Source organism: Octopus bimaculoides, chromosome 6 (genome assembly GCF_046866305.1).
Source record: "Octopus bimaculoides isolate indiv1 chromosome 6, ASM4686630v1, whole genome shotgun sequence".
Lineage (NCBI taxonomy): Eukaryota > Metazoa > Mollusca > Cephalopoda > Octopoda > Octopodidae > Octopus > Octopus bimaculoides.
The window spans coordinates 85,486,325-85,509,008 of record NC_142933.1 but is presented as its reverse complement, the minus strand read 5'-3'; the positions used below and the strand labels follow the sequence as shown (position 1 = coordinate 85,509,008).

At 38.2% G+C, this 22,684-nt stretch overlaps 2 protein-coding genes across 30 annotated transcripts in view; one reads left to right on the top strand and one right to left on the bottom strand.

Moving 5' to 3' along the window:
• Window positions 1-22,684, top strand: part of LOC106876393 (transcription factor 7-like 2) — a 551,963-nt gene that overhangs the window by 100,382 nt on the left and 428,897 nt on the right. The window lies entirely within an intron of this gene.
• On the bottom strand, window positions 10,092-12,475 carry LOC149135293 (uncharacterized). The gene is made up of 2 exons (XM_089354207.1): window positions 12,349-12,475; window positions 10,092-10,523 (listed from the first exon to the last, which is right to left on the bottom strand). The coding sequence occupies exons 1-2, from the start codon at window positions 12,464-12,466 to the stop codon at window positions 10,222-10,224; spliced, it is 420 nt and encodes a 139-aa protein (XP_089210333.1). The 5' UTR covers window positions 12,467-12,475; the 3' UTR covers window positions 10,092-10,221.

Here is a 22,684-nt window from a genome sequence, read left to right as displayed (position 1 = left end):
TTTAGAATTGGTAACCAAATGGAATACAACTTCAAGCACTGCAAACACCTTGTACAGCACTGACTTAAAAATATTGTCTCACCAATTCAGTCTTAGCAAGTACAAAGAGAATATATATATATATACATAAAAATTAAACATCAGTGTCAATATGTTTATTGGTCTCAAGGCGGAGAACTTGGCAGAATCGTTAGCATGCCGGACAAAATGCTTAGCGGCATTTCGTCCGTCTCGTTCTCAGTTCAAATTCTGCTGAGGTTGACTTTGTCTTTTATCACTTCGGGGTTGCTAAAATAAGTACCAGTTGAGTCTGGGGATCAAGAATCGACATACCCCTTTTCTGAAACTGCTGGCATCGGACCAAAAATTGAAACCTACATGCTTATTGGTCCTATCTCTCTTTAAAAAGAACAGAAAAGAAAGATAAGCTATTGTGGCGCTAGCATGGCTGTGTAACCAAGAAATTTGCTCTCCAATCGCATGGTTTCGCGTTCAGTTCCACTTCGTGGGACTTTGGAAAAGTGTCTTCTACTATAGCCCTGAGCTGACCGAAGACTTGAGTAGATTTTGTTGACGGAAACTGAAAGAAGCCTATTGTGTCTATGTATTCGAGGATACCACTTTGTCTTGACAACACGTGATAAGTTGTATGCTAGCATTACCATGATACAAGCATTATCCCTAGTTTCTAGTCTTCTATGAAAAACAAGTCCGGCTATGGGGAAACGTTATCTTGGTTGGAAACACAGGAATAGTTGGCAACAGGAAGGACATCCAGTCGCAAAATATGTTTCAGCGAATTCTATGTAGATGTTGAAATTTTGACAACTGTAGTAGGATACACAATCAATTTGCCCCTCTCCGCTCTGGAAACCTGGAACTTACAGGAATAAACTAACGGAGCAGGAATGTGGAGGAAAAGCAATATGGGTAGAGTGCCAATATGTACTCTACGATAAAGGTCTGCTTTTCGGAGTGCACAGTACGAAGGGGTGCTGAAAAGTTCCTGGTTTTGAGTAAAAGAATATACAGGAGGATCAATTAATTATGATTTTATCCAACGTATTCCTTTCTCAAATTCACTCACTTATTGCTGCGGCCCATCAGTTTTCTAAGTCCTGTAAAAGAACTCTGAAAGGTTGGGCCTCCAACTAGACGTTTCGCGATACCCTTAAAGCATAGCTGGGGCGTTAATCTGCGGATCGCGTACGTAGCAGGTATTCGCTTGATGAAGGCTCGTAGGGGCTACACAGCAACACACAGATCTAGAGTTTTTATTTTCACATTGCTCGTGGAGCTTAAAATAACTAATCGAATATTGTTGTTTCTTTGTTGTTATCTGGACGAATTGGACGAAGTGTAGTCACACCACACCACACACACACACACACGCACGCGCGTCTTGTGAGAATTGTGTTGTAATGGCTGCAATGCATACAACACAAAACATACCACAGAGGAATGTACAGAAAGCTTGTGGTGGTGGTGGTGATGTCTGTGTGTGAGGGCTACTACTGGTGTGCTAACCCAATTACACTAAGCTCCGTGACATGGTGAGATAATCCAAGTCAATAATAACACATATTCCAAACAACTGTCAAGGCAATTATTGTTGATTCTCTCTCTCTCTATCACACACACACACACACACACACACATTGTAAAATTGCTGCGCGAACTTTTTCCCTGCAGTCAAAGGAGAGAGAGAGACAAGTGAGAGATTTTTCCTGCAGTCTTTTTAATAAATGTTTCAACACAAAAGATGAGATTAATACACATGCCCGCATTAAGTAACGATTAAGAACAAAAAAAAAAAAAAAAACAGAAAAGTAAATTTTTGTTTTATTTTATTTTATTTTATTTTTTATTTTAGAAAAAAAAAAAGAAGGGAAAAAATTCTTTTGCTTCTTGATATAGAATTCGATTTTTTTTTTTGTTTTTTTTTTGCTGCATGAAATTTGCTGCAGATGTGATCTGAGAGCAATCCCTACTTCATATTTGAACTTGTGGCCTTTGGGTTCAGTAGTTTAAGGAATTGCTTAAAGCTAAGGATTGGCTATAGAAAATCTCTTCGCTTTCAGACGAAGAGACATTCTTGAAATGGCAGCTTCTCCCCAATCCTCATACAAACTTCAACTCAACTCCACTTTATAGTTTTTGCTGGTGTTTTTAACGCCATCATTTCCCTAAAACTATGCTTTGATTTTCTCTTATCTTTTACTTGTTTCACTCAAAGGACTGCGGCCATGCTGGGGCAGCACATCGAAAGGTTTTAGTCGAACAAATCGACCCTCCCTCCGGTGCTTATTTTATTCATTAAAAAAAAAAAAAAATTGTGTCTAGTACTTATTTTAGCGTGTTTTTGACGAAATGTTAAAGTTACACAGACGTGAACAAACCCACACCGGTTGTCAAGCAATGGCGTGGGGAGCAAACAAACCCCCCTCTATTTTTCTCTCTCACACACGCATACACGAGGGGCTTCCACGCTGTTTTCGCCTACCAAATTCAGTCATAAAACACATTAGTCGGCCCTGAGGCTATAGCAGACGACATTTGCCTAAAATGCCGCGTCGTGGGACTGAGTCTGACAGCACGTGATTAAACGATGATTATATATATATATATATATATATATATATATATATATATATATATATATATATATATATATATATATATATATATGAAACGGTGTAAATAATGGTTATTATATATATTTTTCTTTCAGTAAATGTGACGGCAGTTTCCAGTAATCCTTATAGGTTCGTTATTGATCGGTTCACTCCGAGTTGTGCGTGTGTGTTTGGGGTGTGAGCGATTAGATCGACAATAATATTGTTTAACTGGTTCTTCTTTTGACGGTCCCTGGATTGACGAAGGACAGAATCGTCTCGAATGAGATTTGAAATCAGTTTAACACATAAAATAAAAAGACACGACTAATAAATGCTTAGTCTCAGGTTTAATCCTGAACAGCGAACAAAATAGCTTAAAACAGCCGTTCTGACCGTGGCTAAATCAACAAAAAGCAGATACCTAATATCAAGGGAGGGAGTTGTTATTTGAACAAGCAACCGTTTTGTTTAAAAAAAAAAAAATTATATAAAAGGATTATGTCAAAGTAAAGTTTAAATTATGTTCAGGTCTGTGAGCTTATTGGTGGACTGTTTGAGGGTGATTTGAACAACTGAGCCAGCTGGGGTAAAGTAATTGTTGTGGGGTGTGTTTGTATGTTGGGAGTTTGTTTTCACGGGAAGGCTGGGGTTTTTATACTGTTAGACTTCCAGTCTTTCTAGTTTTTGCAGCTTTCGTTGGGATGTCACTTTATTTATCTTTTTATTTGTTTTGTTTTTTTAACAATCGGTAATTATGAATTTAAAATAAGCACCAGGAAGTTCACTCCAAAAGTTAACGTTTTGAATATACATGCTCATTCCTGGGCCCGCTTCCACGTACACAAGAATACATACATCCAAATATTCACCCGTGATTGGAGTATGTGCGTGTGCGTGTGCGTGTGCGTGTGCGCTTGTTTAAAGGTTAGAATCAATATTGTCATAGGTAATGTGTGTATTTGGTTTGTATCTAACGTCCATTATAGCGAGACTGGACTTCCTGCGGATTGGGTTACGAATCACCTGACCTTGAACGTGGGTTGAATGAACGTAGAACTGGTACACAAGTTCCCGAATCAGTACATATGTTACTTGATACGTATAATAAAAGACAAAAGATGCACAGCCAGGACGAAGTTATTGTTAACCAGACACAAGTCTGCATTAAAAAACAAACAAAAGAAACTAGCCACCATTTACACACGCGAGAATGTAAAATGCTTGGCTAAATAAATAAATATATGTGTGTGTGTGTACACACACGCACGCACATATATACGGTTGGTTCCAACTGGAATTCGAAGACTAAAAAGATTACTGTTCCCCTGCAGTGCTGTTATGATTAACGTGTTTGGCCATTTAACCGTTTTTAGATTATGTCAGTTGATTGCTGTCGGAAACTGTCACATTTCCTTCAGGTTTTGAGCTGTGATGTTTGCAACGAAAGTGTGTGTATCAGTTTTCATTAAAGACAGTCCAGTAAGAGGAACGGTGGAGTGTCAGGATTGAATGTCTGGTGTAATTTTGTGTGTGTGTGTGATTTCCCCTATGAACGGTCTGAGTTCGAATCTCACCACTCCCTGGATAAGTTAGGGTTTACTTCGGTTTAATAAATGAAATATGTGACGTGCTGTAGCTGGTGTCAGTTGGTTTTAACCTCTACCGTCCATTCTCTGCACTATGACATGTCAGGAACGTCTCTGTATAGTGTGTGTGTGTGTGTGTGTGTCTGTGTCTGTGCAGGCGTGGCTGGCTGTATAAGAAGTTTGTTCCCCAACCACGTAGTTCCAGGTTCAGTCTCACTGTGTCGTACCTTCGACAAGTGTCTTCTACTATAGCCTCGAGTCGACCAAAGCAATGTGTATGGATTTGGTTCACGGAAAATGAAAGAAGCCCGTCGTGTGCGTGCGTTTGTGTTTGTCCCCAGCCACTACATGACACTCGGTGTTGGTCTGTTTACGTTCCCAGCAAGAAGAAATCGATAGAATAAGTACCAGGCTTAGGAAAAAAGTACTGACGTCGATTTGTTTGATTAAACTCTTCAAAGCGGTGCCCCAGCATGGCCACGGCCACTAATGACTGAAATAAGTAAACAATTGTGTATATGCATAGTATGACTAAATTGTTTCATGCGATCCCGGGCTTATGTGTATGTAGGATCTTTTTTAAAACGGGGGCCACATTTTTCATTAACGAAACACTTTGAAACTTGGAACACTGGTAGAATGTGTCATATAAAACATTTTTTTCTCTTAGGGATTTCTTTTTTTTTTAAAGAAGACTAAGTTATTCCATGTTAAAGTTGTCGTATTTCTGTAATTTCAACCAATCACTGACGTCCATTCAGCCGATATACATTAAGTGCCGACTACATAAACAAACGATTCTGAAACAATTCTATCGGTGATAGGGTTAGGGTTAGGGTTAGGGTAAAACAGCAAATTTAAAAAGAAAAAAGAAAAACGAAGCTATGGAAATTAAATACGCTTTACATCGCTTAATCAGCCACAGGAGTAAATGTAAACAACTGAATACTTGTCAGTGATTGGTTGAAATTATCGAAATAAGACAATTTTTTTACATTAAATAAATTCGAATACAAAAATATTTTTCTGTTCTATAACACAAAATAGATAAGTATACGAAGTTTGAAAGTCTTTCGGTACCAAAAACACTACGTAAAACATTAATGAAAAATGTGGCCCCCGTTTTAAAAAAGATCCTGTATGTATGTATGTATGTATGTAAGGTATGTGTATATATGTAAGTATGGCTGGGTAGTCTACATTACTCTGTAAGCATGACTGTCCCGGTTTCCAAGTGGTTCTGACTTATATGTAGTCCTCACTGGACGGGACGCGAAATTTTTTTTCCCACGAGAGTTCCGGACCCCAGTGATAAACTCATTTGTATACAGCCAATCAGAGTTCACCGTGATCTTGCTGTTAAGTTAACAAACACACTCTACCAAGTAAACTCAAGACGAAGAACGGTGTTGTAAGTCGACCGATCGCCAAGTTATGCCTGATTTTAGGACAATGAGATAGATCTGCATCTATACCTATTGTCGGATTTTGTTAGGGCCCCATATGGTAAAGATGTAGGTAGAGGTTGATGTGCGAGCAACCCTATCCCCTTACTGTTTTACAAAGTAAACAATAACACAAATAACTACGCAGAGGCAGCCATGGTTGAAACAAGAACAAGAACAACAAGCATTCTTAAAAGAGAAAAGAAGCATGGTCATTCCTTACCCAAGTGACCTTATCTTATCGCCCATCACTTGTTTATGGACTCATAAATTAGTTTGATTGTTGAGCTCTGATTGGCTGTATGCAAATGAGTTTATAACCGGGGTCCGGTACTCTCGTGGGGGGAAAAAAAAAATTTTCGTGGACGGAACGCCGGTCCGTCGCAGGATTAATTACTCCACTTTTACTGAGTGGAGCAATGAGTGAAATGAAGTACTTTGCTCAAGAGCACAACGCATCGAAACTACAACGTTGCGGTTATGAATACAACACCATAACCAGTGAGCCATGCACCTCCACATATATATGTGTATCGAATGTGGTTTGCTATTTGTTGTGTGCAAAAGTAATTTGTGTGTGTGTGTGTGTTGACATACATTAGAAAAATGTTTGATGAAAATAGTAGAAACTGTTATTTAGTAAACACAGAGATCTGTAGAATGTTTCTGCGGATTTTAATCTTTTTCTTTCTTTTTAATTTAACCTTTTGATATATAATTTTTCTTAATCTCTCTCTCTCTCTCTCTCTCTCTCTCTCTCTCATACAAAAATACTCGTAACCAATTGTTCATTTTCATATCATACATACAATAAACGCTTATGTTTGTTTATTTTGCATCCGAGTTCTGTTTCTATATTTACTCGCTCCGGCACTGAAAATTATTTTCAATTAGCTTGACGGCTCCGTATTAATGTTAAAAATCCTGACTCATTCTTTAGCCTGGGAATTGATGTCCATAGAAACTCCTGATAAAGAATTTAATTTTGGTTGTAACTGCCAAATGACTCAGCAAAAAGCACTAGATTAATAATCGGCCTCATGCAAAATCTAATTGGTCAATAGATATATACCGTTGATAATAGAATGTAATAGTAGTCGTAGTATGTAGAGTGATTTTTATTCTCAGTGGTGTAACCATGAATATATATCTGTTTGAATATGTATCTTGTATTATTGGCATGCAGTCTGTTCGTGTATGCACACGTAGCTAAAACGCATTGCTTTAATTTCTTCTTCCACCTCCCATTTTCACACTTTATATATATATATATATATATATATATATATATTTAATTTATTACACCTTCAATAAAATGGAAGATGTATCTAAAATACCTTCAATTTTTCTTTGTGCAAAATTTGCCAATATTTAACCTTAGGCTTGTGACCACACATCTGCGATGGTGAAATATTATTTGCTTTTATTTTCTTTTATTTAACTCACATGAGAGAGAATCTTAGGCTGTTGTTTTAGTCTTTTTTTTTTCCTTGAGAGGCGCCGACATCAAATTGGAAGATCTAAAGATTGACGCGCACTCTGTTGATAAAATAGTAATCACACACTCTCCTTTTTTTCTTCTTCTTTTTCTGAGAGAATAATGTTGATTCAACGCTTAAAGATTTTGGGCAAGAAGTGAGCTTGCTCAGTAACTCAGTTTTAATATTTTCTATTCTGCATTAAACTGATATCTTTAATTTCTATAGAAGTCTCGTGTAGTGGTGTTTCATTAATACACGTTTGCGTTTGTATCTACAGAATTTTGAGAACAGAAAGATACGATTTATTATTTTCCTCCAAGATCGGGTTTAGCCTTTCAGCCATCTTCTGTCGCTAAAAGATGCACTGTTCGAAAATTGAATTCTGTTTTTTTTAAAGACCAAATTTTTAGGTTACATTTTTGGGTGTCTACTTTTCGCGGATGTCAGCATATTAGTAACAGAATTCCAAATGGTCTCTTGAATGAATTAATAGAGTGAAAAATACCCAGTGAATTACATTAATGACACCGATATACATCAAAACATGTCTTACTAAGTAAATATGTCCCCTTAGCTCTTGAGAATAGTTCACACCTGCTGTTTAATGCGTTGCCTTCATACTTTATCGACTTACATTCCGCCAAAGCCACACTCATCACAGTTTTTTTTTATTGTATATCCTGATGAATTTATATCTCTAATTGAGTAATTCAATAGCAGTTTGAGGCTATAAATATTAAAACGAAAATTATAAATACCAGTGTATGAGGCAGTATTCGAGAGCTTTATTTATTCCATATAAAACTGAAGTAGGAAACTTAGAAATTACTAAATAAATATTTCAAACAGTTTTTTAAAAAAATTATAATCCTGCAAAATCACATTGTTTGTCATCATCATCATCATCATCATCAGTTGCGGCAGCACTGACCATACATTCTTTATTATATAAGCAGGCGTTATGTATGGGGCGTGGAGGCGCAATGGCCCAGTGGTTAGGGCAGCGGACTCATGGTCGTAGGATCGCGGTTTCGATTCCCAGGCCGGGCGTTGTGAGTGTTTATTGAGCGAAAACACTTAAAGCTCCACGAGGTTCCGGCAGGGGATGGTGGCGAACCCCGCAGTATTCTTTCACCACAACTTCCTCTCACTCGATCTTCCTGTTTCTGTTGTGCCCGTAATTCAAAGAGCCAGCCTTGTCACACTCTGTGTCACGCTGAATCTCCCCCGAGAACTACGTTAAGGGTACACGTGTCAAGTCTGGTACTTATTCTTTCGGTCTCTTTTGTCGAACCGCTAGGTTACAGGAACGTATACATACTAGCAAACACACACACACGACGTGCTTCTTTCAGTTTCCGTCTACCGAATCCACTCTTTCTGGTCGGCGCAAGGCTATAGTTAGACACTTGCCCAAGATGCCACGCAGTGGGACTGAACCCGGAACCGTGTATTACTTGTTTGAATGTGTATAACCAAACATCAAAGAAGTAGTTTGTTTATTTCAGTTACTTTGGTAGTTCCTTTTCGACATAGATTTTTCTCCTTGAATTGTTATTTTTGGACATTAGAAAATAAAAGGCGACATTTTACCATACACCAGTGCTTTTGTCTAGCTATCATATATGATAAACATGTTCTGGTCAATCAGGATTCGTCCATGTAAACCGCATACTCTCACATGTATGTGTCTATCTATGCTTGCCAATTAACGTAATCAACAATGTTTAAAATATGTGTGATGTTCTATATTTTAGAATTTATGTCAAATCAACCTTTGATAAATGTATAGGCTTTATGAAAAGCCTGAACATTCCAGAATTCCATTTATATACCTCCTTCCAAACACAAAATTCTTTGATGTAACGTGTGTGTATTATTTTCTTTGTATTGTTATGAAATGGGAATCTGTATGCTTAAAGTGGGGCCTTCCATCTTGACCAAAAAAAGATGCAGTAACTATATTCTAAACGGGGGACCAATATCGATAATCTCTTTGTTTCTCTACCTCTCCTCCCACCCACCTCTCTTTTCCCCCTTCCTTCCTTCCTTTCTTTTTATACACATACATAAACCTGCTGCCTCCTCACTCTTTTGTCATTCTTCCTCTTCTCTTTATTGTTTGCAATATGTAATTCTGCAGTATCGACACGATAATGTCAGTGTTCCAGAGATAATAGCAATATCAATAAAATAATAAATGGTAGACACTTGTGTAGTTTAAGGGATGCGATAATGTTGAACCGGCTTGTGTTAAGAGAATTTTTCTATTTCTCTTCTTTTCTTTTCGTTTTTCCTTTTTTTTTTTTTACTACAACCTCATTCCATTCTTTTCTTTCCTTACCACCTTTCTTCCCCTCTCTCATCATTGAACCGAGAGAAATAACTATTACTACAACTACTACTACTATTACTACAACTACTACTCCTAGTAGTAGTAGTAGTATTACTGATGTTTACTGATCATCCTTCTATTGTTGTACTTAATGTTCCCAACGAGTAATGGTGCAATGTCCACTGCTAGGATCTGGGAAATGGTTGTTCAATATCTATCATTAGCAACGGAAACTACTTTCTAATGTCATTTTTCTAACTCTGAGAAATCAAACGCTCCAGAAATATGTATTATTAACTACAACTGGCTTTTTGGTGGGGCAGCAAGCTCTTTATTTTAGTTAGTAACTTATCAATATTTCTTGTCTTAACATAAACACGCATAAAAATATCTCGTATCTTTGATTTATTTATTTTAAAATCCATTAAGCAAACAAGAGAGCTTATAGTGTACAGGAATATCTATGAATTTTCGAGAGTTAAATTCTTTATTTATATTTCTATTCTCTCTCTTTTTTCTTCTTCTTCGCGTTGCCACAGCAAAGCGCAACCCCACTCCCCTCTCTCAGTGTTTGTTAGGTTTTGTAACGTTCCGAATGCCATGTGATGGTCCTCGTAACGAGATGAATCGATGGTTTGGTCAGTATAAAGAATTAAAAAAATAAAAGTGTTCAGTGAAAGATTACTGCGAATGATACAAATGGATGTTGTTTTTTTGTTTAAGATACATCTCAACCAATACTCTGGAATGCATCCATCAATGATATTTCTGGGATTTCGGGTCTTTGAACATCAGATTTCTCCCCCACCGCCCTCGATGACTCAGGCAGGGTCGATCATATCCCAGTTTGCATTCCAGTAGCAGCAAACAGTTGTTTGTACTCTTTATCCAAATCCACCTAGTGACCTCTACAGCTTTGGTGATGGAATTTATAACCTTTCTCTTGGTTGCGTCAGTAATTTCAAGCCCAGGCAGAGTTTTGCAGAATGAACGCCCCGTAAAACCTCGGAATCCCACCTCGATTACTTCGCAACGTGTCTGCATTGCTCTTTCAGCTCCTGTTAGGTTGAAATAGAAAAGATAACTATGAAAACTGAATATGAAGAAGACTTTTTTCGTTGGCACTCCGTCGCTTACGACATCGAGGGTTCCAGTTGATCCGATCAACGGAACAGCCTGCTCGTGAAATTAACGTGCAAGTAGCTGAGCACTCCACAGACACGTGGACCCATAACGTAGTTCTCGGGGATATTCAGCGTGACAAGGCTGACCCTTTGAATTACAGGTATAACAGAAACAGGAAGAAAGAGTGAGAGAAAATTTGTGGTGAAAGAGTACAGCAGGGTTCGCCACCATCCCCTGCCAGAGCCTCGTGGAGCTTTAGGTGTTTTCGCTCAATAAACACTGACAACGCCCGGTCTGCAAAACCGCGATCCTATGATCGCGAGTCCGCTGCCCTAACCACTGGGCCATTGCGCCTCCACATGAAGAAGACTAAAAGTGTATGAATAATAATTTAGTTGAATACGTTAAAAGTTAGGATGGCTATTCCTGAGTTGGGGTGTCATAAAATACATTTTACGTTTTCACTTTGATTACAATTAGGAAATTCCAAACTAAAATATTTAGTGAAACAAAGTGGTAATAGTTATTTGTGTACGCCCTTATTCTTTAGATTTCTGACACTCGTATCTTTCAAGAAGTCGTATGTTGAAGTCCATGACATATTGGTATCCAATGACCGAGACACTCTTCCATGTTATCTTAAAAAAGTTTCAAATTTCCTTCAAACTAATATAGCAAGGACTTGTCATACAACGGTTGAATAGCGTAAGCGTTTTAGTATGTGTGTGTATTAACATTTTTAATATAGCTGTACTCTGGAGTGAATAAGCGATTGTGAGAACTATCAGAAGTAGTGGCGTTACTGTATTATCTACGATGTCTATACATTGATAGAGCAGGACTAAACAACTACCGACAGAGATGTGATGTACCAACGAGCAGTATTGTGTTCGTATTGTTAACTTCAAAACGTTGTCAAGAAACGCAAAAAAACACTCAGGAAATTGCTAATCACTGGAAAATAAAGATGACAACATCACCAGTTTTCCAAAACTGTACATCTAAAACGAATATTGCACAAAATAAAGGAATTTGAGCATCCCACAACTGAAACAAGGTCGTTAGTATGTGCATCACTTGAAGCTCATAGAGACAACAGACGAAAAAGAAACTCTGAGATATAACATACACAAGTACTATTTCCATTGTTTGAAACGGACACAGAAACGAAACAAAGACGAAAAAAAAAAAAGAAAAATCATTAATTTCACACAACCAGACAACACGATATAGTGGCCATTGAAAACGTAACATTGGCCAACAAACAACGATTCAGATTCTGCTTGGTTTGCCTCAGTAGTCAATAACGAGTGTAAAAGCAAGCGTAATAATATTAATGATGATTAATGACAGTCAATTCTCAATGTGTAAGAGAAAGATTATTTAACTAATGTTTTTAAATGGAAACTAGTTTACATTTTTACCCCAACCTCCGGAAACTAAGAGTTGCTAGAATGACAGAATTTTTTTCTGAAATAGTCTGAAGTTGATGGGTTCGATGTTTGCTCAGACATATACTCCACTAAGTACTGAGGTCGGTGGTGTTAATATCAGGGTTAAACCTTCGAGGAAGATGCCCCAGTATGGCCGCGGTCCAATGGCTGAGAATAGAGAGGAGGGGGAACGACTAAAAAAGTATGTTGGTGGGCCATGAAAAACGAGGGACTAATATTTCAAGGCACCCTTTTCCTCTTTCTCTGATAAAAGGGGGCAAAGGAACGGGGAAGAAAAAAAAATTCAGTTATTTATTTTATTTACCAGTTCGTAAGTTTATCATGTCTTTGAAGGATGGGTCGTTTATGAAAGGTTTTATTGTGGTGGTCCCTATTTCCACTTCCTTTTTCGGGTTCATGGCTGGTTCAACAAGTGCTCTCATGTGATAGATGTGTTGTTAAGGATTGTTGTTTGTTGTTCTTCTTTAGTCCCAGTTCGACTTTGATTGAGCGGGTCTATTCGAGATCAAAGAGATTCAAGTATTGACCATCCCCGTCTTATTTGAAGTAGGTTACCGACCATGTACATATTGTATTAATCTGCTTTCTCTTCTCAAGACAGCAGGGTGCGATTTGAGGTAGATTTGGTTGCTGTTTTTAGCAGGTCGAGCGACCATGTAGTTTTCGTTTACTTCCAAATCGTTTTAAGTGAACAGACCTCTAGATCAAAAGGATGCCAGTCGTAGCCAATCCGCCTTTTATAATGCTGATTATATTTTTTAATGCGAAATGTTTTAAGACGGTACGATTTCAGGGAAACTTGGCTGCTATTTCTACCAGAGAGACCGACCATATAGAAGCTTGCTCGTTGATAGTGAAGCTGTTTGTGTGAGCAGCAGCAGTTGTTTAATCTCAGCTCGGCTTTGATCTCGCAAGCCTTATTTATATAGGTTAATAAAGGTGAATATTAATAAAAAGTCAGGATATGGCCATCCCATTTTACTTTCGAGTATAGTGTGCTCTCGTTTACATTATTCCATAGCTCTGCACCCCCCCCCCCCCCCGGTGCGGTCTGGTTTGCTGGAGATTTTGGCAGCTATTTCTAACAGCCTGAGTGGCTACGCAGAGGCTCTTTTATGAGCCCTTGTGTGAGCAACGCATAGATATGGGTAATGTCTCCCGTATATGATTAATTATGAGGAAGCGCAATGGCCCAGTGGTTAGGGCAGCGGACTCGCGGTTTCGATTCCCAGACCGGGCGTTGTGAGTGTTTATTGAGCGAAAACACCTAAAAGTTCCACGAGGCTCCAGCAGGGGATGGTGGCGAACCCTGCTGTACTCTTCCACCACAACTTTCTCTCACTCTTACTTCCTGTTTCTGTTGTGCCTGTAATTCAAAGGGTCAGCCTTGTCACACTGTGTCACGCTTGAATATTCCCGAGAACTTACATTAAGGGTACACGTGTTTGTGGAGTGCTCAGCCACTTGCACGTTAATTTCACGAGCAGGCTGTTCCGTTGATCGGATCAACTGGAACCCTCGACGTCGTAAGCGACGGAGTGCCAACAACAACATGGTTAATTATAGTATAATCAGCCGCAACTAGTGGTGGTTGATGCTCACTATAGATTAACATACAAACATATCTACACACACACACACACATTGATCTCCCTACAAACATATTAACAACTAACGCTGCTGAGCAGATTTCAGACTCAGTAAATCAAACTAAGCAATGCAAGTTATTTTAGTAAATCAAAAATATCATTTAAACTTTTTCAAAGTATTTTTTAACGATCTCGGCTGCATTTCTTTCTTTTTCCTTGCCTGTCTCCTCCTTAAAGTTTTATAGAAAGCTAAATTGATGGCAATGATATTATATGCACAGTCGTTCTTCGTTCACTCGAAGCGCCTGTACACTTTTGATGGAATTCGCACCAATTTCTGCGTCCAATTAGAACGTTTGATATTTATTTCTGCACCAGTTTTTGCTGAGTTCTGTAAAAAGTAAGGTAATTGTGAATGCGTTATATATTTAATTTGTGTTTGATGCGAAGTAACACGTCTTCGCGGGGATTTTTGCAAAATCTACAAATTTGATTTGTCTGTCTGTAGAACAAACGGAAAAATATATAATGGGGTGTGTGTGTGTGATGTATAAACGTGTGCGTGTGTGTACATGCAAGTATGTGTGTGTGTGTATTAAGAGGACATTGCTTGTATTTTAACCACACATCAAATAAGCGATGTACTTGTATCACTTATTGTTCAATTTGTATCTTGTACAGCAAACGTGAATGCTTTCCCCCCCCCCACCCCCCACCCACCCTTCGTTTTTTGTGTCCGACTTAAAAATTCTTAAATATATTTCGACAGTGTTTGGAAGCATTTGTACCCGCCAATCCTCAACATGAATGAGCGTTACAGCCATCGCCCCCCCTCCCCCAATTTTTCCATGGGGCTCCGTAGGTGTGTGTGTGTGAGTCAGTCAGTTACACGTTCGTGTATTTATCAGCTTTGGGTTTTTTTTTTAAAAACATGTTGCATTCTTTTTTTACTAATGCATTCTCCAACACACGAGCATTTTACATGTATGTATACACACAATAACCCATTGCGTATTGCCCGGTCTTTTCCGTTCATACATACATACATACTTCATATATACATTCATACATGCATACATACATACATATATATATGTGTGTATATATATATATATATATGTGTGTGTGTGTGTATGTGTGTGTGTATATATATATGTGTGTGTGATATATATATATATATATATATATATAAAAACGTCCTGTACCCAGATATGCATCTATATATACATGTAGATGTAGGTATGTACATACATGTACGTATATATGCATATGCTCACATATTATTTGTATTATACACACACACACACATGTTTATATATATATATATATATATATATATATATATATATATATATATATATATATATATATATATATATATAAAACAGCTGAAACACTTTCCTCTAGCCATTTTGCTTCGTCTGTTCGTCTCACATCAAATGGCATGTACCGCTTTAACTTAGCTGTTCAGTAAACAGATAGATTAAATTATATATAAACATACAAACTTTTCCATTTTTTTAAATTTTTATTTCACCATTCAAGTGAAACTTCAAGCATAGCAAAAAAAAAAAAAAAGATGTATTGGTATTTAAAGCATAGTCTAATTAAAAGAGACTTGCGCTGTAATTAGCGCTTGTTTGTTCATTGGTGCCATTAGTTAGTTAGTATCCAACACAAATGTGAAATGGTTTGAAGTTGATAATCGTACTTGTGAAACCTTTCGCGGCACTCTTGATATTTCAATCGGAACTGGAAGACGTTTAGTAATGTGTTTTGGATTTTCGTTTTCTTCTTCACCAACAACACCACCACCACCACCTTCTATTTATTCTCTCTTTCTTTCTTGTCTCCTCCTCTGTATATATCAATATTTCGTTAATAAAGAAAAGAAAGTATACTTTTCTCAACAGTGTAATGAAAGCCATGTGGTTTGAATTATTTTACTTACTTCTTATAACATATTATAACATATGTAACATAAGTTTGAGATCATAGCCATCATCATCATCGACAAACTTTCTCTTTCACGAATACATCCACAGGCGCACAAGTTCCTCGCAAGTTGAAAATAGTTTGCTCTCTAGGTGTTGGTTAGTTTTAATAAATTAAGTAACGCATGTCGCGTACATATGGTTGTGGTGCATGTGCCTGGTGTACCCTTATCAGACGGGTAGTCATGATGGGTATAATGGGCTTCGTATATTTTACCCCAGTGTCACTTTGATGGCATGCACTGCTCTCTCACTCAATAATAATAATAATAATAATAATAATAATACTAAATACGATAATTTTAAATGGGTCGCCCTATGGCATTAATATTCGTGTTTAAGATTCATTTCTATTCCTCTAGAATTTATTTTTCTGGATTGCAAAATACCCCCCCTCTCTCTCTCATACATACATACATACACACACACATACACAAAATTTAAATATTCAAACCCTCTTTACGAGACACTCGCGCGCATACACACATACACACACACACACACCATGTAAACCTTTACATATTTATGGATAGGCAGATATTATTATTTCTTGTGATATGAGTGCACATTAAATTAGTACCTTTTTCTTGTCTGTTTTTTTTTTTTTAATGCGTCGGTGGTGAATATGAGTGTGTGGGTGTTAACTTTTATACAACGGTGTTTATAGAGGATAGGCTTTTTTTTTTTTAAATATATTCTTACGATTTGTTAATAGCCGTGTCGTGAATGAACTTAAAGTTGCCATCCATCCAAGCTCTTTCTACTCACTTATAAACTGAATGTGCTGAGCCCATTAAACAACATTATGCAAATCTGATGTACGAAAATGAAATGTTGACAGCTATAATAAGAAGAACACGTAAAGAGGGGGAAAAAGAAAAGAAAGCAAAACTCTTCTTTTGAATAATGTACCTTTTTTTAGTGGTGGTGGTGGTGAGGAGTTTTATTCTGCTCTCAATATAGGTATTTTTGTATTGACTAGAAAATGCCTGAAAAATAAGTATTGCGTGAATGCGGGGGATTAAAAAAATTTTTTTTTTTACTCTCCCCCGTTTTATTATTCTGTAGGTGCTGACGTGGCTGTGTAGTAAGAAGTTTGCTTCCCAACCACATGGTTCCGAGTTCAGTCCCACTGCATGGCACTTTGGACGAGTGTCTTCTACTATAGCCTTGAGCCTGTACCTGTAATTCAAAGGGCCAGGCTTGTCACATTCTGTGTCACGCTGAATCTCCCTGAGAACTATGTTAATCCTTTGGCATTCGGAAATGCTCATGGGTTATAGGTATGCAGTGGTTAGGGCAGCGGACTCGCGGTTTCGATTCCCAGACCGGGCGTTGTGAGTGTTTATTGAGCGAAAACACCTAAAAGCTCCACGAGGCTCCGGCAGGGGATGGTGGCGAACCCTGCGCTAGTCTTTCACCACAAATTTCTCTCACTCTTTCTTCCTGTTTCTCTTGTACCTGTAATTCAAAGGGCCAGCTTTGTCACACTGTGTCACGCTGAATATCCCCGAGAACTACGTTAAGGACACACATGTCTGTGGAGTGCTCAGCCACTTGCACGTTAATTTCACGAGCTGGCGGTTCCGTTGATCGGATCAACCTGAACCCTCGACGTCGTAAGCGACGGAGTGCCAACAACAACAACAATGCCTGTATATAGAGTGCTCAGCCATTTGCTCAATAATTTCCTGAGCAGGCTGTTACATCGAATCATCAGCTATTTATGTCAATGATGCAATTGCCATCGACACAAACAAGCTACTTGTTTGCTTGTTTGACATTCTACTCATTTTAGTAGCTGCTGCATGGGTTGCGGTCATTTCACCACCTGGATTTGTTGGTAGTAGGTCCAATAACATAATGGTTGTATTCAGGATGGAGGACTACTTTAGTGTTCCTGGTATTAGTAACGTAAGACGTGGGGGGGGGGGGGGGGTCTGTAAATGTTTTTGCTTGTTGTTGAAATGATTAAAGATGAGGGCAACTTTGTCAAAGACACTTGTACACCATAGACATTACTCAAATGTGCACGCTCACACACACTCACACACACCACTTTCTCTCTCTCTCTCTCTCTCTCTCTCTCTCTCTCTCCCTCCCCCCCTCTCAGTCATTGTGGTGTTGGTAATAGTTGCTGAGAGTAACTTTGGTGATGGTCATGGCATTGTAGTAGTAGTAGTAGCACTAGCAGCAACGGTGGTGGTAATGGCAGGAGTGGTGTAGGAGGTGATGATTGTAGTGACAGTAGTAGAAGTTGTGTAGTATAGGTGTGTTGGTCATGGTGCTGGTGTTGCTGGAAGTTGATGATGTGTTGATAATAGTCATAATGGATAAGATGATGATGACGACTACGACGAAGATGCTGATGAGGTTGATGACAACGATGATAGATTTGATTGTGATAACGTTGGCGGTGATTGATTGGTTTTAGTGTTGCCTGCGTGCATGTGTGTGTGTGTGTGTGTAATTCTGAACTGAAGAGTCATTAGCTTTCCAATTAAGAAAGATGGAAGCAGGGGAGGACGAAAAAGAAAAAAGAAGAAAAGGAAGAAAAAAAAGAAAGAAAAGGAGACAAAAATGGTCTATTTCTTTCAGTGACTTGTTTGGTTGCTATCTCATTTCCCAGAAGTCCTACGGTAGCATAACGCATTAATTATCTAAGGTTATTGGTCGGTTCTGAGGATGGCAGGGAAACAGGGAGACAGGGCTCAATCATGTCAAAATTGTCAGCATTAGTTTCCTTGAAGTTAGAAAACTAAGACTTAATGCTAACATCAACCAACTTTTGCTTTCTGTGAATGGAATCTGTTTGAGCTTGGTTGGTATGTGAAATCCCTTAGTTTTTGTTGCTGTTAATCAGGAAAGTGGATGGCTGTGAATACTCTTGTTTGTGTATTGAGTACTTTCTGTGTGTGTGTATTTGTATTCATATTGGCATTAGGAAGACCATCCAGTTGTAGAAACCATGCCAAATCAGACTGGAACCTGGTGCAGCTCTCCAGCTTACCAGTTTTCAGTCAAATCATCCGGCCCACACCAGCATGGACAACGAGTGTTAAATAATGATGATGATGATGATGATGATGATATATATATATATATATATATATATATATATATATATATATATATATATATATATATATATATATATATATATATATATATATATATATATATATATATATAGGTGCAGGAGTGGCTGTGTGGTAAGTAGCTTGCTTACCAACCACATGGTTCCGGGTTCAGTCCCACTGCGTGGCACCTTGGGCAAGTGTCTTCTACTATAGCCTCGGGCCAACCAAAGCCTTGTGAGTGGATTTGGTAGACGGAAACTGAAAGAAGCCCGTCGTGTATATATAATATATATATGTATGTGTGTGTATATGTTTGTGTGTCTGTGTTTGCCCCCCCCCCCCCCCCCCCCCCCAGCATCGCTTGGCAACTGATGTTGGTGTATTTACGTCCCTGTAACTTAGCGGTTCGGCAAAAGAGACCGATAGAATAAGTACTAGGCTTACAAAGGATAAGTCCTGGGGTCGATTTGCTCGACTAAAGACAGTGCTCCAGCATGGCCGCAGTCACATGACTGAAACAAGTAAAAGAGTATACATATATATGCAAAGTTTAGATTAATTAAAATATGTTTCTGACATATTTCAACTGCTAAAAGGCAAATCCGATGCTCTAACGATTCCCTAGCTTGTCTTGTTAATGGTTTCTAATTTAGGTCTACAAGGCCAGTAATTTTTTTAGCAGGTGGGTGCTAATTGATACCATGAACTCCATTACTTGACTTGTGCTTTATTTTTTCCCAACCTAGGGTGCTGAAAGGCAAAGTTGACCTTGGCAGGAATTGAATTCAGAATGTGAAGGGCTGAAACTGCTACACATTTTTTTTTTCCAATCTACCTTTAATATACTACCACTATGGTCACAGCAGAATACCAATTAGACAATGATCAATCCAAGAAAACACTTGGCCATGGTGCCAAGCATTGGGTATGAACCCAGAACCGTATGGTTGTGGAATGAACTTCTTAAAGCATGCAACCATATATATTTACATATATGCATCAATATCAATTTACATGTACATTGAAAATGGAAATAAATCGAGGCAAGTGAAGCACTTTGCTGTGAATTTGTGTATGTGCAATTCAGTGTTCTGGTTTCCCTTCGCAGCCATTCACTATGTGGAATCAATTCATTTTATCTACTGGAAATATAGTCCTAATTTATAATATGACTCTGCCGTACTTTTCTCCAGTTTTTATTCACAACACAGCTACTGAGAAATGCAACATAAGTGCTCCAAAGTGTATTTTCCATTCTAAGTGTGTCTTTTACGATTCAATTAAGTCACTAAATATAACATGTCTATTAGTTGTTTCTCTCTAGTCTACTTGAAACTTTAAAAATAAAAAAATAAAATAAATTTACTAATATGGCTTTGGCAATAAATTTTCTGGTTTTTTTTTTCTTCCCTCTTTTTTTTTTTTTTTGTTTGGATTTGCCATTCCTTCCTCCCTTTAACTTACATTAGACCTTAGTTGTCAATAAGGAAGACTATTATTATTAATTTTACTAAAAGTTCTATAGGTGACTAAGTGCTTCTTGATATTAGGTTATAAATTATGCCATACACATTTCTAGCTGGTACCAAATTAATACCAGAGTTACCCAGCTGTTAGTCCACTTAATTGTGGTTGATGGCAAGAAAGCTTCATATGCAGCGAGCTATTTGCTAATATGATTCAGGTCATTTGGCAGTTGATTACCGAAGTAATTTAAGGTTTATAATTGTTTCTTGTGTGTATGTGTTTTCTTTCTTTCTTTCTTTTTTTTTTTTTTTGCTTTTATTCCTTTAGCCCTTTCGTTACCATGTATTCAATTAATTTTCAAACTAATTAAGAATTTGGAGGGTATGGCGTGATAACGATCCTTACCCACACACATAATTCTTTTAACTTTTATTTGTTTCATTCATTGGATTGCAGCTGTGCTGGGGCACAACCTTCAAGGGTTTAGCTGATCAAATTGAGCCCAATACTTATTTTTTTAAACCTGCACTTAATTCTGTTGATCTGTTTTGCTGAACTGCTAAGTTATACAGACATAAACAAGCCAACTCCAGATGTAAAGTGGTGCTGGTCGACAAACACGAATACACAACCAGATTCTTTCAGTTTTGGTCTTACTAAATCCACTCATAAGGCTTTTTTGTTAGCCTGGGGCTATATTAAAACACACTTGGCGAAGATACCACACATCTGAGCACTGTATACAACAAGTTCGACCAAGTTAGTAGTGGGGGTGGGTGCGCTGAAAGTGTAGCTGCTAGAATAAGAATAGCCTGGGCAAAGTTTAGAGAGCTCTTACCCTTGCTGGCGACAAAGGGACTCTCACTCAGAGTAAAAGGCAGACTGTATGACGCATGCGTACGAACAACCATGCTACATGGCAGTGAAACATGGGCTGTAACTGCTGAGGACATACGTAAGCTCGCAAGGAATGAAGCCAGTATGCTCCGTTGGATGTGTAATGTCAATGTGAATACCCGTCAGAGTGTAAGTATCTTGAGAGAAAAGCTGAACATTAGAAGCATCAGTTGTGGTGTGCAAGAGAGACGATTGCGCTGGTATGGACATGTGGTGAGAATGGAGGAGGATAGCTGCGTGAAAAAGTGCCACACCCTAACAGTTGAGGGAACCCGTGGAAGAGGTAGGCCCAGGAAGACCTGGGCTGAGGTGGTGAGGCAAGACCTTCGTACATTGGGCCTCACCGAGGCGATGACTACGGACCGAGACCTTTGGAAATGGGCTGTGCGTGAGAAGACCCGGCAAGCCAAGTAAGATCGTTGCCAGTGCCCCTGGACTGGTTCTTGTGCGGGTGGCACATGAGATGCACCATTTTGAGCGTGGCCGTTGCCAGTACCGCCTGACTGGCTCCTGTAGGATTTTCGAGCGAGATCGTTGCCAGTGCCCCTGGACTGGCTTGTGCGGGTGGCACATAAAAGACACCATTTCGAGCGTGGCCGTTTTCGTGCGGGTGACACGTAAAAGCACCCACTACACTCTCTGAGTGGTTGGCGTTAGGAAGGGCATCCAGCTGTAGAAACTCTGCCAAATCAGACTGGAGCCTGGTGTTGCCATCCGGTTTCACCAGTCCTCAGTCAAATCGTCCAACCCATGCTAGCATGGAAAGCGGACGTTAAACGATGATGATGATGATGATGATATATATATATATATATATATATATATATATATATATATATTTTTCAGAGGATGTAGCAACCGTTACCAATATAGCATAAGAATACTTAAGTCTAGAGAAACAGGTAGGAATGAGAATTTGAATAATAATATAAATGGCAGTAATAATAATAATAATAATAATAATAATAATGAGAATGATAACAATGATGGTAATAATAATAATAATGGTAATAATAATAATAATAATAATAATAATAATAATAATAATAATAATGGAGGTTCATTTATTAATAATAGGAGTAAGAACATAATCACAGTAAAAGAGGTAAACCCTAGGAGAATAAAATTTGAAGGACCTAATGCGAAAGTCAAAAATATAATATATCAATGCAAAGTAAAGACTCAAACAGGTACCATGACATACTTGGGGTGCACTTCAGGACAGGTATGCCGTAGAATTTCTAACCATTTCTCATGCTTTAGAGATAGGAAGAAAATGGCTAGCACTAGTCTTAGCAAATACATCTGGGGTCTTAAGGAAAGTAATAAACAGTATTCATTAGAATGGTCTATAATAGCTAGATCAATGCCATATGAGAGAGGAAGAAAGTATTGTTCGCTCTTTACGGTGGAACTATACCACATACTCTTCTCTAAGGATAAATTGATTAATAAAGTAAAGAATAATGCTCTGAAATGTACGCATATCATAAGAAGCACATTTCGTTGGTATAAATGATCTTAAGATGTGATGAAGTACAACATGATGTCTCATGTATGTTTGTGTATGTGCAATTATGCATATATGGATGAGTGCATATAAGTGTGTGTGT